Source organism: Lutra lutra, chromosome 17 (assembly GCF_902655055.1).
Source record: "Lutra lutra chromosome 17, mLutLut1.2, whole genome shotgun sequence".
NCBI classification, from domain to species: domain Eukaryota; kingdom Metazoa; phylum Chordata; class Mammalia; order Carnivora; family Mustelidae; genus Lutra; species Lutra lutra.
Window position 1 is genome coordinate 6,701,716 of NC_062294.1, and position 12,145 is coordinate 6,713,860.

General features: G+C 44.5%; 1 protein-coding gene across 2 annotated transcripts in view; it reads right to left on the reverse strand.

The window, feature by feature from the left end:
- Positions 1 to 12,145, reverse strand: part of GAN (gigaxonin) — a 59,118-nt gene that overhangs the window by 13,753 nt on the left and 33,220 nt on the right. For both annotated transcript variants that reach the window (XM_047709980.1, XM_047709981.1), the window contains 4 exons: positions 10,482 to 10,594; positions 9,353 to 9,502; positions 8,111 to 8,247; positions 7,743 to 7,874 (listed from right to left, as the gene is read on the reverse strand). In XM_047709980.1, the coding sequence (XP_047565936.1) occupies positions 7,743 to 7,874; positions 8,111 to 8,247; positions 9,353 to 9,502; positions 10,482 to 10,594 (532 nt within the window). The remainder of the gene's footprint in view (positions 1 to 7,742; positions 7,875 to 8,110; positions 8,248 to 9,352; positions 9,503 to 10,481; positions 10,595 to 12,145) is intronic.

Consider the following 12,145-nt stretch of genomic DNA (forward strand, 5'->3'; position numbering starts at 1 on the left):
GTAAAATTAAAAATGTAAAGTTAAGTGTAAAATTATTCCAAAATTAAAGTGGTTTTTGTTTAAAAAACAACCTTAACAACTGTAGATTCTGCTTTGTAATAATGTTCACTTAAGGTAACTGGACCAATTTCCTTTCAACAGCTAACAACACAGCTGGGGTACAGCAGCCCTCCCAGACTCTGGAATGTATCTAAACCCTCCAGAACTTCCAGTGTCCAGGTCTACACTCGTTATTGCAGCAGACGGCATGTGGGCCTTATTCCTGTGTCTCTAACTCTGCTACCACGGGTCTGAGAAACCAGCACCCAGCGGCTTGGCCCGAGTCGTCCAGCCGGCCGTTAAGTACAAATGTGAAACTCTCTTACTAAGCACAGCACTTTGATTGCAAAGAACTCTTCCCAGATTGTTATAAAGTAGCAACTTCCATATTTTGAATTCTAAGAAACATGGAAGCAAAATGATTCGAGATCACGTAACAACTCAGAACACAGCTAAGGTGCAGCTGCCATATTTGAAATACCTTCACTCAACTTCTGATTCACGTTCCATCTGAATGCTGAATGGTATCCAGCAGTTTGCTGGAACTGGGAATACAGCTGGTGTCAAAATGACTAAGAAATAGGGAAGGGAAACATTCCGGAACTGTCATTGAGAAGTGAAAATAGGGACTTGAAGAGGCCTTTGAAAGAAAATGTTTGAAAATATCAAACTATAACTGGCTTATTCACATTTTATGTCTTCAGGGCTAAACACAATTATCTAAACCTTGACATTTAAATTCTTCCCAGGTTCTGAATCAAACAACGCTGTTGAGAGTGTCCTGGGGCCTTGTCTGCTGCTGAACCCTACACCCTGGCCCGACCCCCGTGCAGAGGCACACAGCTCTTCCAGGCAAATCCATGATGGGGCCACGTGTATGCTCACAAGGGTAATTGCCACTTCTAAATGAGCATCTACAACTAGACTGTTTACTGAAAGGCGTATCAGAATACAACAATATTTTGGCATAATTTTGTAGAGTTGAGAATCTCACATTATTCTTCCCCGGAATAATTAAACAAAGCTCAAGAAATCAGGCTATGTAGATGATCTACCAAATTTGTTCCAAAGCAGATCAATGACTCAGAGTTCCTGAGTTCCAGAAAAACAATCCTAGATGATCTATTTCATATAACGCTGAAGCTTTGAATGAAATGAAACTAACATAAAAAACAACTGCAGCATGTCTTTAGCTGCAGTTTTTTGTTTTTAAACAGGTATAAAAGACCTATGGTTTTGCCTTCTTTCTCTGCCATCTATCACCTCGTTGACCTTGGACAATTTAGCCAATCATCATCTGTGAAGTGGGGAGACCAAACACCACCACTAACATCCAAGGACTTGCAGGGATGGAAGGAAGCAGCCAGTGTAAATTACATCACATAGCACCCAGGACCTAGTGGGTGTCACTAAGTAGCAGTCACCTTTGTGATGGAGAAAGCAACAGTATGCCTTTAGTTACAATGTTTGCAAACACAGACTTCTTAGGACTTGAGGCTACCAGGATGTGTCCTCTGATCGCTTAGAATTAGCAACAAAGGAGAGTTTAGACTACAGCCTGGCTTGGAGCAGTGAGTTTCAGCAAGAGCAGTGTAGAAGGGAGAGACAGGCAAGGGGAGATGGCACAGGGCGGGGGGCAATCAGCTGGAGAGGAGAAGTAAAGACAGAGGGAGCTTTGGTGAGGTTTCTGTTTCTGGGGGGAGAAAGAAGCCCTCCCTTAACAAGACGATTGCCCTGCGAGGAACTCTGGATAAGAGTTCCTGCTACAAACTCTGGGTGAGATACAAAAGACAAGTGCCTGAGGCCTCTGGGGACTGAGCAAAAGCAGGCAGATTTGAGAAAGAAAGGAAAACTGGAACCAGCAACCCAGGAGGAGGAGTTTCTGGATCTTTGGTAGCTTTGGCCAAAGGCGGCATGACACTGGCAGCTCCAGGGGGCAGAGACCCCATGAGAAGACCCGCCATCTTTCTGGCCGCTAGAATCAGGGCAGCCAGAATCTCCAGAGCGTAGGGAAGTCTCAGAAAGACGAGGTAGAGAAGGATGCCTAATTTTACATGCATGTGCTTGTCTCAAGTCTTGGACTGACCCCGGAACCGTGAGTGCTTATAACTGAGGCTGGCTTACAGAACTGGAGACAGGGTTGAGCTGCTGTGTGCTGCAGGCCTGACAGCCTGCCAGGAGCTGAGCCAGGGGCACGGCCTGCTAGAACTCTCAGTGCAACACTCTGAAGCATGGGAAGAGACTTCGGGCCCCGACAACATGCCATTCACAATGTTCGGGATGCAATCCTGAATTACTCAACAAAAGATAAGCCAGAAAAATGAGAACCTATTCTCGAGGTAACAAACCATACACAGACGCCAGCTCCAAGATAACTGAATGCCAGGAGATCCATCAGGTGGGGACCTGAATGTGGCCACTACAACTATGTTCAAAAAAGAAAGGGAGGGGCGCCTGGGTGGCTCAGTGGGTTAAGCCGCTGCCTTCGGCTCGGGTCATGATCTCAGAGTCCTGGGATCGAGCCCCGCATCGGGCTCTCCGCTCAGCAGGGAGCCTGCTTCCTCCTCTCTTTCTCTGCCTGCCTCTCTGCCTGCTTGTGATCTCTCTGTCAAATAAATAAAATCTAAAAAAAAAAAAAAAAAGAAAGAAAGGGAACCATGCTTATGATGAAAAGATGGAGGTTTCAGTAAAGAAATGAAGAGATCTAAAATTCTACCTGAAGAAGCTGGCAAGCAGAGGGCAGGATAAACACAGAGAAGGTAAAAGAAGGAAATAATATAGACAAGAGCAGAAACCAATGAAACACAAAACACAATGGAGAAAATGAACCGCCTTGAAAAGGTAAATGCAGTGGTAGGCTTTGCGAGTAGAGGGCGCTGGAGGGACTGCGAGGCTCGGCGGCGCCAAGGGCTTCTTTGCCAGGGTTGGTGTGCTTTTCTCCTTCTTCCCAAGGGCTGCTGCCCGCAGTGCGCGGGGGTCCCAGAGGTGCCCGCCCTCAGCAAGGTCTTCTGCCACCCAACAGGCAGCGTCCTGAACCCAGTCGCCACACCATACCCTTGCAGGGCAGGGAGGTCTCTTCCCAGTTTGCCCCTTCTGGGTACTGCCCTAAGCCCTAAAGGTAGTAGTAGCTGCACTTCCTACAGTAGCTATTTCTGCACTCATTGTTAACCACCTCTTCCTAACAATAATGATGTGAATTCCATTTTCTCTGTTCAGATTACCGGTGTGGTTTCTGTCTCTTGACTGGGCCGTGCCTGAAACAGATGTGGTCAGGAGCACGGCTCAGCTCCCCACGATTTGCAAAGGTGTCTGCAGTACTTGCAGCACTCCTAACCGTCAATCCAAACACCACAATGTCAGGGGAGTAGACCGACATGACGCTTTCATGGGACACCAAGGTGATCAAGATCTCCCTGGACTAACATATGGGAACAGCAGAAGTGATACACCCCTGAAGCCAGACAGTGCAGGGGGCCTGTCGGCCCTGACGGGCAAAAGCAAACTGCTTCTGGTGGCCCCTGCAAACTGGTACGAAGAAAAAGCACCAGGGGTCAAAAGCTGCGGACCAAGGCCAGAGTCTGTGTTGCATAAAGATACAATATTTGCGGAAAGACACTACATCTGGGACTAAATCTGTGATCAGTGTAACCACTGAATTACGTTTATGAAAGCACATGGACATTTTCCAAAATCCATCTGACTTTTCTACTTTTTCTAAATGACTTAAGTGGGGATATGAAAGGTAGCTCCATTCCTGGATTTTTCAAGTTCTTGATGGTGGCACTAATTTCTGTAAATTCCTCAAGGATGTAGAATTGCTTTTGGTTTTCCGTCTTGGTAGGAAAGTTACAGAGACTTCCAAGCAGCCTCTCCTACCATAATGCCCACCACCCCCCTGCAGGTCAGAGAATCAACATGGGGATTCTGCCCATTGTCAAGTATGTCTGCTCAATTACACATTCATGGACCAAAAGATGAAATTGGCAGGTCCTGATTTCAGCAGTCACCATGACTGTTCTAGAGAAACAAAAGCGGGGCATTCATGCTGAGCATGTGCATGGAGGCAGTCAGACACAGGACGGATTAAGAAAGGAGCTGGAGTGCAGGACATGGGAGGGAAGAGACTGGGAAAGACTGAACATTTCTCTTAACCTCAGACAATGGAGGACCCCAGCAGGGGGCTACATACTGTTATCTTTGTTTGGTGAGCAATGGGGAAATACCAAGAATTACCAGAAGGAGAACGAAATGACCAAAGTCAGATTAATCTTTCAGTAATCTTTCAAAAACACAAAAACACAATCTTTCAAAAACACAAAAACACAAAAACAGACCAAATGCACAGGAAAACTAGTTAGAAGGCTAATGCCATTGCACACACAAGGAAGTGAACACGGTAGGGCAGAAGCAGAGAAACAAGGGTGGGTGATCTGGAAAATATTCCAGAGTCTACAAAAGAAGACGAGACTTGGCAACCGATAAGATGTGAAGGATGCGAGAGAATCAGGATAAGCGTCATTGAGTACGGATAACTGGGAGGATGGTGGTATTAGAAGAGCAGGGACACCGGGAATCGAAACAGAGCTGCCTGTCATTCTGGATAATATTATTAAGTTGTTACTATGACGTGATAGAATTTATGGCAATTTCTTTGCTTTCCTTCAAGCAGTTTTGCTTTTCATTAGAAACACAGAAAATAAGGTATGGCATTTTTCCAGGAAAGTTTTAACCTAAAAATAGGGAACAAAGGCAGGAAAGACAAGAGATTACTTAAAAACAATAAATGGTCTCCAATCTAATACAGATTGGTCCTCTGGCAACAGTTTCCACAATACGCAAATATAACATACTTGGAAACATCTGCTCTCTTGAAAAACAAACTACTGCTATATGTTATTTTCTTCCTATAGATTTTTGCGGGGAAGCCTGTATTTTTTTTTTTTTTTAAAGATTTTATTTATTTATTTGAGAGAGACACAGTGAGAGAGAGCATGAGCTAGGAGAAGGTCAGAGGGAGAAGCAGACTCCCCATGGAGCTGGGAGCCTGATGTGGGACTCGATCCCGGGATTCCGGGATCATGACCTGAGCCGAAGGCAGTCGTCCAACCAACTGAGCCACCCAGGCGTCCCGGGAAGCCTGTATTTTTAATGCAATGTAGAGTGGTGGCTGAAAAGGTGGCCTCTGGGCCAGAGTTCCCGAGTTCAAATTCTAGCTCTGCTATTTGCTATCTGTGTGTCTCTGAACACATTATTTCACCTCTCTGTGTTTTGGTTTAAAAGAGGACTAAAAAGAGCACATAGGGACTGAGAGGGTTATTCTGAAGACTGAATGAGTTACAAATGAGTTAATACAAGGCACTTAGAGTTATGTATGCCTCTAGGGTCACTCAAACAAGTAAGAACCCTATAAGTTATATTGACGAAAGAAATTGAGCTTTCCTCATTCTACTATTTAAAAACTAACGTGGGGGACACCTGGGTGGCTCGGTTGGTTGAGCAGCTGCCTTCGGCTCAGGTCATGATCCCAGCGTCCTGGGATCGAGTCCCACATCGGGCTCCTTGCTCGGCAGGGAGCCTGCTTCTCCCTCTGCCTCTGCCTGCCATTCTGTCTGCCTGTGCTCGCTCTCTCTCCCTCTCTCTCTCTCTGACAAATAAATAAATAAAACCTTAAAAAAAAAAAAAAAAAAAAAACTAACGTGGGTGGGCTCCTGGCTGGCTCCGTTGGTAGAACATGAGACTCTTGATCTCAGGGCTGTGAGTTCTAGGCCCCATGTTGGGCCTAGAGCTTACCTTAAAAAAGTAACACTGGACAGCTCAGAAACGAGGAGACTACTAATCCATGAATTTATTTGGAAGTGCTTTTAAATATCAAGGAAGGAGGCATATTCTTATGTCTAATACTTATGAACTGAAAGCAAGTACTACACCTACGTTTAAAGCTTATTAACTATTAATATAAAACAACCTGACAGAAATAGAAAAGTTCTAGCAATTGATAGCAGATCAAGGGCAAACTGAGAAACTCTGCAGCCAGATTTAAGTCCTATAAACAAACAGGGACACGGACGGGTGAGGCATACGTGGCCTTGATTCCCCCAGCGAACGAGTGGCAGCCTCTAGCTCACACTGCCCAGGCAGTACCTCGTTATGAAGACGGCACAGGTCTGTATTTTATCAGAGACCAAACACACTGACCACTACTTATAAATGAAGTTGAGCAGACAGTCTCGAGAGTCACTTGGGCAGGAATTAACATGCTACTTTGCACCTTGGACGGTCGGCCTCACAACAATCTATGAAGAGAAATGTATAAAAGTCTGAAATGCTGCCCTACTCCCACCATAGCAGACATTCTCTAAACTGTTCTCATACTTTGTCTAATAAATTTTCCTAGGGGGGGTCTACCCCTATAATTGATGGGGGCAGGGAGGGAGAAAGGCTATGCAAATATCCTCACTTTGAAATACATTAAAAGTTAGGTAACATTTGTATTTATCTCTAAAGTCTTGGTAGCTGCTCATTGTTTGCTCTAATCTAAAATAGTATGAAATTAAATGTTGCCTTATGGCACCCCCTTCTGGTAACAGGATTGAAATAGTGTAACAAGATGAATTTTCGCATGACCATTTCCCTCTATGATTTAGATAGTGCAGTTTAGTGCTTACCATAACAAAATGTGTGGGAGGAGAGAAGGGAAGGAGGTTGGTAGAAGTGTGCCTAGTCTACGAGACCAGTACAGCAACCTGAAACAGATGTTTTGAGACTCTGTGACACCACACTTCATTCACCGACTCAACCTTCCATTGGGAGTCTAACACAGGCCAGGTATGATGCTGAAGTTAAGATCCATGGACAGCTGAGCCCAACCTTGCCCTCAAGAATCTTATGGTTAGGGTGCCTAGGTGGCTCAGTTGATTAAGAGTCTGCCTTCAGTTCAGTTCATGATCCCAGGGTACTGGGATGGAGTTCTGCGTCAAGCTCCCTGCTTAGCGGGAAGTCTGCTTCTCCCTCTGGCCCTCGCCCCTGCTCATGATCTCTCACGATCTCTCTCTCTCTCAAATAAATAAATAAAATCTTACAAAAAAAAAAATCTTATGGTTAACAATTACAATGCAAGAGACATGACCTGAGTGTTAGGAGATCACAGATGGAGGAGCCTAAACCAGACTGGGAGGTGTGAGGAGGCTTTCTTTAGGCAGTGATAATTACGCACAGTTTTGGAAGAGACTGTATTAACTGGATAAATATTGAAGGGGGATTTTAGGTAAAAGGAATAGTATAAAAGCACAGAGCTGAGATAATCAATAACATGTTTTGGGGAGAAAATGTTGCTCACTGTAACTCAAGTGAAGCGTCTGTGTTGACTACAGCAGAAAGAATAGAGAAAGGCCATATCACAGAAGGCCACACACTAGGTTAAGGAGTTTAAATTTTCTCCTAAAAGCAATAGGGAGCCAATAAATGATTTTAAACAACCAAGGATCAAGGTCTGATATAGGTTTCAGAAACACCGTTCTATGGTTTTAAGCTACGAATACTTCTGAAGTCTCTGACAAAATCACTAGTAAGCTCTAGGCATATGTCCCAAATAAACAAGATAATTCAGTCAAGTAGCTTGAAAACAAAACAAAACAAATTGAAGACATGACTCTGAAGGCAGAGAGGAAAAGTTACACAAGTTATGTGAAGCCGTTCAAACTCACCGTTTAAACTCGTCATGGTAGAATTCAGACTTGCAAGTGACCATCTCATTAGAGCCCTGGACGTCCTCCCGACTTCGGACACCCCCAAACACATACAGCTCCATGGCCACGCCGCAGGCCACGGCTCCAAATCTGAAAGGCCACACACAGCGTATCAGCTACTGGATTTACAACTCATGGCCCAATTCCCTAGCTCCTCTTCTGCTTGTTTTAACTCTGCAGTGTTCAGGGTTCCATGCATATGTGGGTCTTCCTTTTCCAGAAATGGATTTTTCATGGACTTTTATAGAAACCAAATGCCAAGACAAGTGAAAGGTTCATTTGAAAGAAACGGGGCACCTACATGGTCCATGCCCACATTCTCGTACCTTCTCTCCTTCAGCGGACAGATCGCAGTCCACTGCTGGGTCCTTGGGTCATAACATTCCACAGATTCAAAGAGTTTTCCATACGACCCTCCACCCATGGCATAGATTTTCTTTTTCATAGCTGCATAGCAGCCAATCTGGAAGGAGAAAGCGAGAGGTGGGGAGGCAACACTTACTACTCATGTTACACAAATACCCACTTTAGTCTAGAGAGCACCACAGGGTGTCTGGGAAAGGATTTGATTTCTAATAGTAAAACTATGGTATTTTCCAATACTAGGAAGACAGGATTTTAAAAGCAAGAAGAGGAGGCTGTACACGTAGCGTTTGTTAACTCCATCTGACGTGACTGTGCTCAGTGAGATACATAAATGACCCCAATTTTTTTTTTTAATTTTTATTTTTTCAGCATAACAATATTCATTATTTTTGCACCACACCCAGTGCTCTATGCAATCCGTGCCCTCTACAATACCCACCACCTGGTGCCCCCAACCTCCCACCCCCCACCCCTTCAAAATTCTCAGATCGTTTTTCAGAGTCCATAGTCTCTCATGGTTCACCTCCCCTTCCAATTTCCCTCAACTCCCTTCTCCTCTCCATCTCCCCTTGAATGACCCAAATTTTTAAAGGAGCTTTCCAGTCTCTCCATTCTTCCACAACTATTTGAAGATTCCAAGATTGAGATTCTGTCGAGCAACATGTCATTCAATTCCTGCTCCAAATGAGTTAAGCATAGAGAGTGGGAGCACAGCACCCAAGGTGTAAATATCCACAAGACTGGAAGCTTCGGTGTGAAGAACCCCTCCCTCCCAGCCCAGAAAACAGGAATAAGGCAGCCTGTGCTCTAAACGGCTAACGGAAGCCAAGTTTCCGCTCTACTCTGGATGCAGTGGCCATGCTTACCTGCAGGCTGTCTTTCCTCAGGCCTGCCTGATCATTAAGACAAGAGGGTTGGAAGACCTGGCTGCTTCCTAGGTTAGCGTGCTCATGAAGCGTTTGTCAAGCGCAGGAGTGGGCACAGCAGTGCATCGCAGAGCCCCCGTCAGGGTGAGCTCTCACACACACTCCATCTCCTGTCCGGGTGTAGGGCTGATGACAATGAAGGCAAGCCACCGAAAGTGACAGAAGTCTGTGACCTTCCCTCTTTCAACACTATCGATTGTAGTGAAAGGTGGATGTGGGAAAGGAAGAAAGGCTAACTTTAAAACCCAATCTGTAATCACAAGATATGGTTCTCACCTTTCTAACCATGGTCAGGTCAGGTTGCTTCGTCCAGGTTTTAGAATAAATGTCGTAACACTCCATGGAAATTAGCTCTTTCTCACCATCCTCTCCTCCTAAAATGTACAGCATTCCGTCTATCTCCACAATACCAAAATTATGTCGTGGCTGAAAAGACATCAACGCTCTCTTTATATAAAAAGCCAAACACCAGACTGAAAGCAGATATCCCCACATTTAATAAAAACTACAGATACCATCACATTCCAGAGTTTCAGCAAAGAGGTGTCATGCTCAAAACCATCTCTCTCAGACATGTGCGATTTTCCGAGCAGCTCACCTTTCTGTCATGAGAGACAGAACCCAATCTAGGAGTTATTCAAAACAAGGGAATTACATGCGTGATAAATTCACTGGTGGAGTCACCGTTTTGTACTCACCATCGCTCACAACAAGAACTATTACCTTCTGGTTCAATAAAACTGTGTTTAGCAATGGGCTAAAGTGCTTCCAAGTTGCTGTGTGAAAGACAAGGAAGAACCCCATCAAGAGCTCTGCCTTAGAGGCTGGGAGAGGCATGGGGAAGCCGGGCTCCTGCTACGGCCAACTGGAATGACAGAAGCCTGAGGGGACATTTGTCAACAAATACTTGCTTAGTGTCCCTGCTGTCCCCTCTGTGCCCAGTGCTGCTCTAGTACTAAAGACGGAGCCCTCAGCAGCCAGACAAAATCCCCAGCCATCAAAGAGTTTGTGTGAACAATTAAAAAATATCCAGTATTTGAGAAGGTATCGCGTGATATGAAGAGAAAGTAAGTGGGCGGAGACAGAAGAGCTGAGGGGCAGGAGGGAAGGCCTCCCTAGGAAGTGTCACATGGACAAACACCAACGGAAGCAGAGAACAAGCCACAAGAGTGTCTGGCAAAGGTTCCAAAGCAAGAGTGTGTGTAGGTTTGAGGAAACACGAGGAGGTCTGATGGACCAAAGGAAGACACCAAGAGAGGAGCTGGGATGGTGGGCACTAAGGCAGTGAGCACAGGGTGTGGCAAGGTCACCGTTTCTCTCCTTACATACACACAGATGCAAAACAAATGAAAGTGCTAAAGGGAAGACAGACACTCTACCAAACAAATGAAAAAGAACGTTTTACCTCATTCATCGGTGGCAATGCCGTCCACGTGTTTGCATCTGGGTCGTATTTTTCTCCTGAACTCAGGGTCTGCTTATTTTCATCTTGGCCCCCAAATACGAACAAGAATCCCTCTGTAAAAATCAAATGAGACACACGAGAAAGTTGAAACTTCAGTCTTCAATTCCCATCTCCTGCTGAGTATAAATGGCACAGCTGTAGAGACAGTATCTGGAGGTAACTTCTCTAATGACAACAGTGGATTTGAGGTTTTCATCACAATTCATTCGATCCTTGGTGAGAGAGGCTAATTCACATCTGTGGCTCACTTTGGCCATTTCACCTCACTCAGCATCTGAGTGGATTCCCACTACCCTACAGCGTGCAGCCCAGACTGGCACCACCTACACAGACACCAAGCAGCTCTGTCTATCCTCATCCCCCTGTGATTCCCAGACAACCTTTCATCCACAGCCCACATCTGCTCCTTCAAGACCTAGGAGCACTCAGATCTGGGGCACCTGTGCAGTTCATGTTCAAAACAGGATTTAAGAGTCACTGTTGAACTTCCTATTTCAGGTAATGGTGGATTAGGTTATTCATACCAACTCTTGTGCAAAACAGCTAAATTGCTGGACAAAACATTTTTTGTTTTATTTTGTGCTTTTGGACAAAACATTTTCGAAATAAAATAATCTTAAAAGAGAAGAAGGCAACAGGGCAATATGGCAAAGCTGAAAGGAAAAGGGGGAGCTGGAGAGGTCACCCACCCACGGAAACCATTTTGCTTTGAGGACATTCACCAACCTGGGAAATTTCCAAACTTTCTTATAATGGCTTTGAGGGCATGAAGGGACAAAAATCAAAACCCCAAGCCCACAGGAAGTATGACTTCTGGCAGGAGAGCCTCTCCAAAGTTTAACCAGAACCAGAAACCAGATTTAAAATTTCCTTCCTTTTCTAGGAGATCTCAAGGTTTGGGTTTGATTTACAGCAATTCAATTCCAAATGTGCAGTGCTTACAGGCAACTGGAAGAAAGAAATGTAAAACTTGTATGGAAGAAAATATCCTTACCTAATCTTTAGATTCTAATATTCTAAAATTTTAAAGCATCAAATTATTCCTACAATTAATTTTTACTAAAATGATCACCACCCAACCAAAGATACTCGGACACAGAAACTAGACTCCGTGAAGAACTGACAATAGGAATTAGTCTTACAGAGACTTTAAATTTCATATATTGGACTCTCCAGAAAGATGATAAAATGACAATGCCTACTATGTTTAAAAATGGAATGACAAATTTTTTATGAAAGTTTTATTTATTTATCTGAATGTGAGAGCGAGCAAGCGAGCTTGAGTGTGGAGGAGGGTCCAAGGGAGATGGAGAAGCAGGCTTCTCACTGAGCAGGAAACCCAAGGTGGAGCTCAATCCCAGGCGGTCCCTGGGATCATGACCCGAGCCAAAGGCAGACACTTAACCAACTGAGCCACCCAGGTGCCCCCTGAAGGACAAATTTTAGGAGAACTCTTAGAAAAAGGGGACTGTAGAAGTGACACAGCAGATCTGCAAAAGATTTAAAGAGAATCTCTAGGAATAAAATAAGAAAATAAAAACATAAAATTTGAAAAAATTAACAGATGGGTTTAATGGCAAAACTGTCACAGTTAAAGAGAGAAC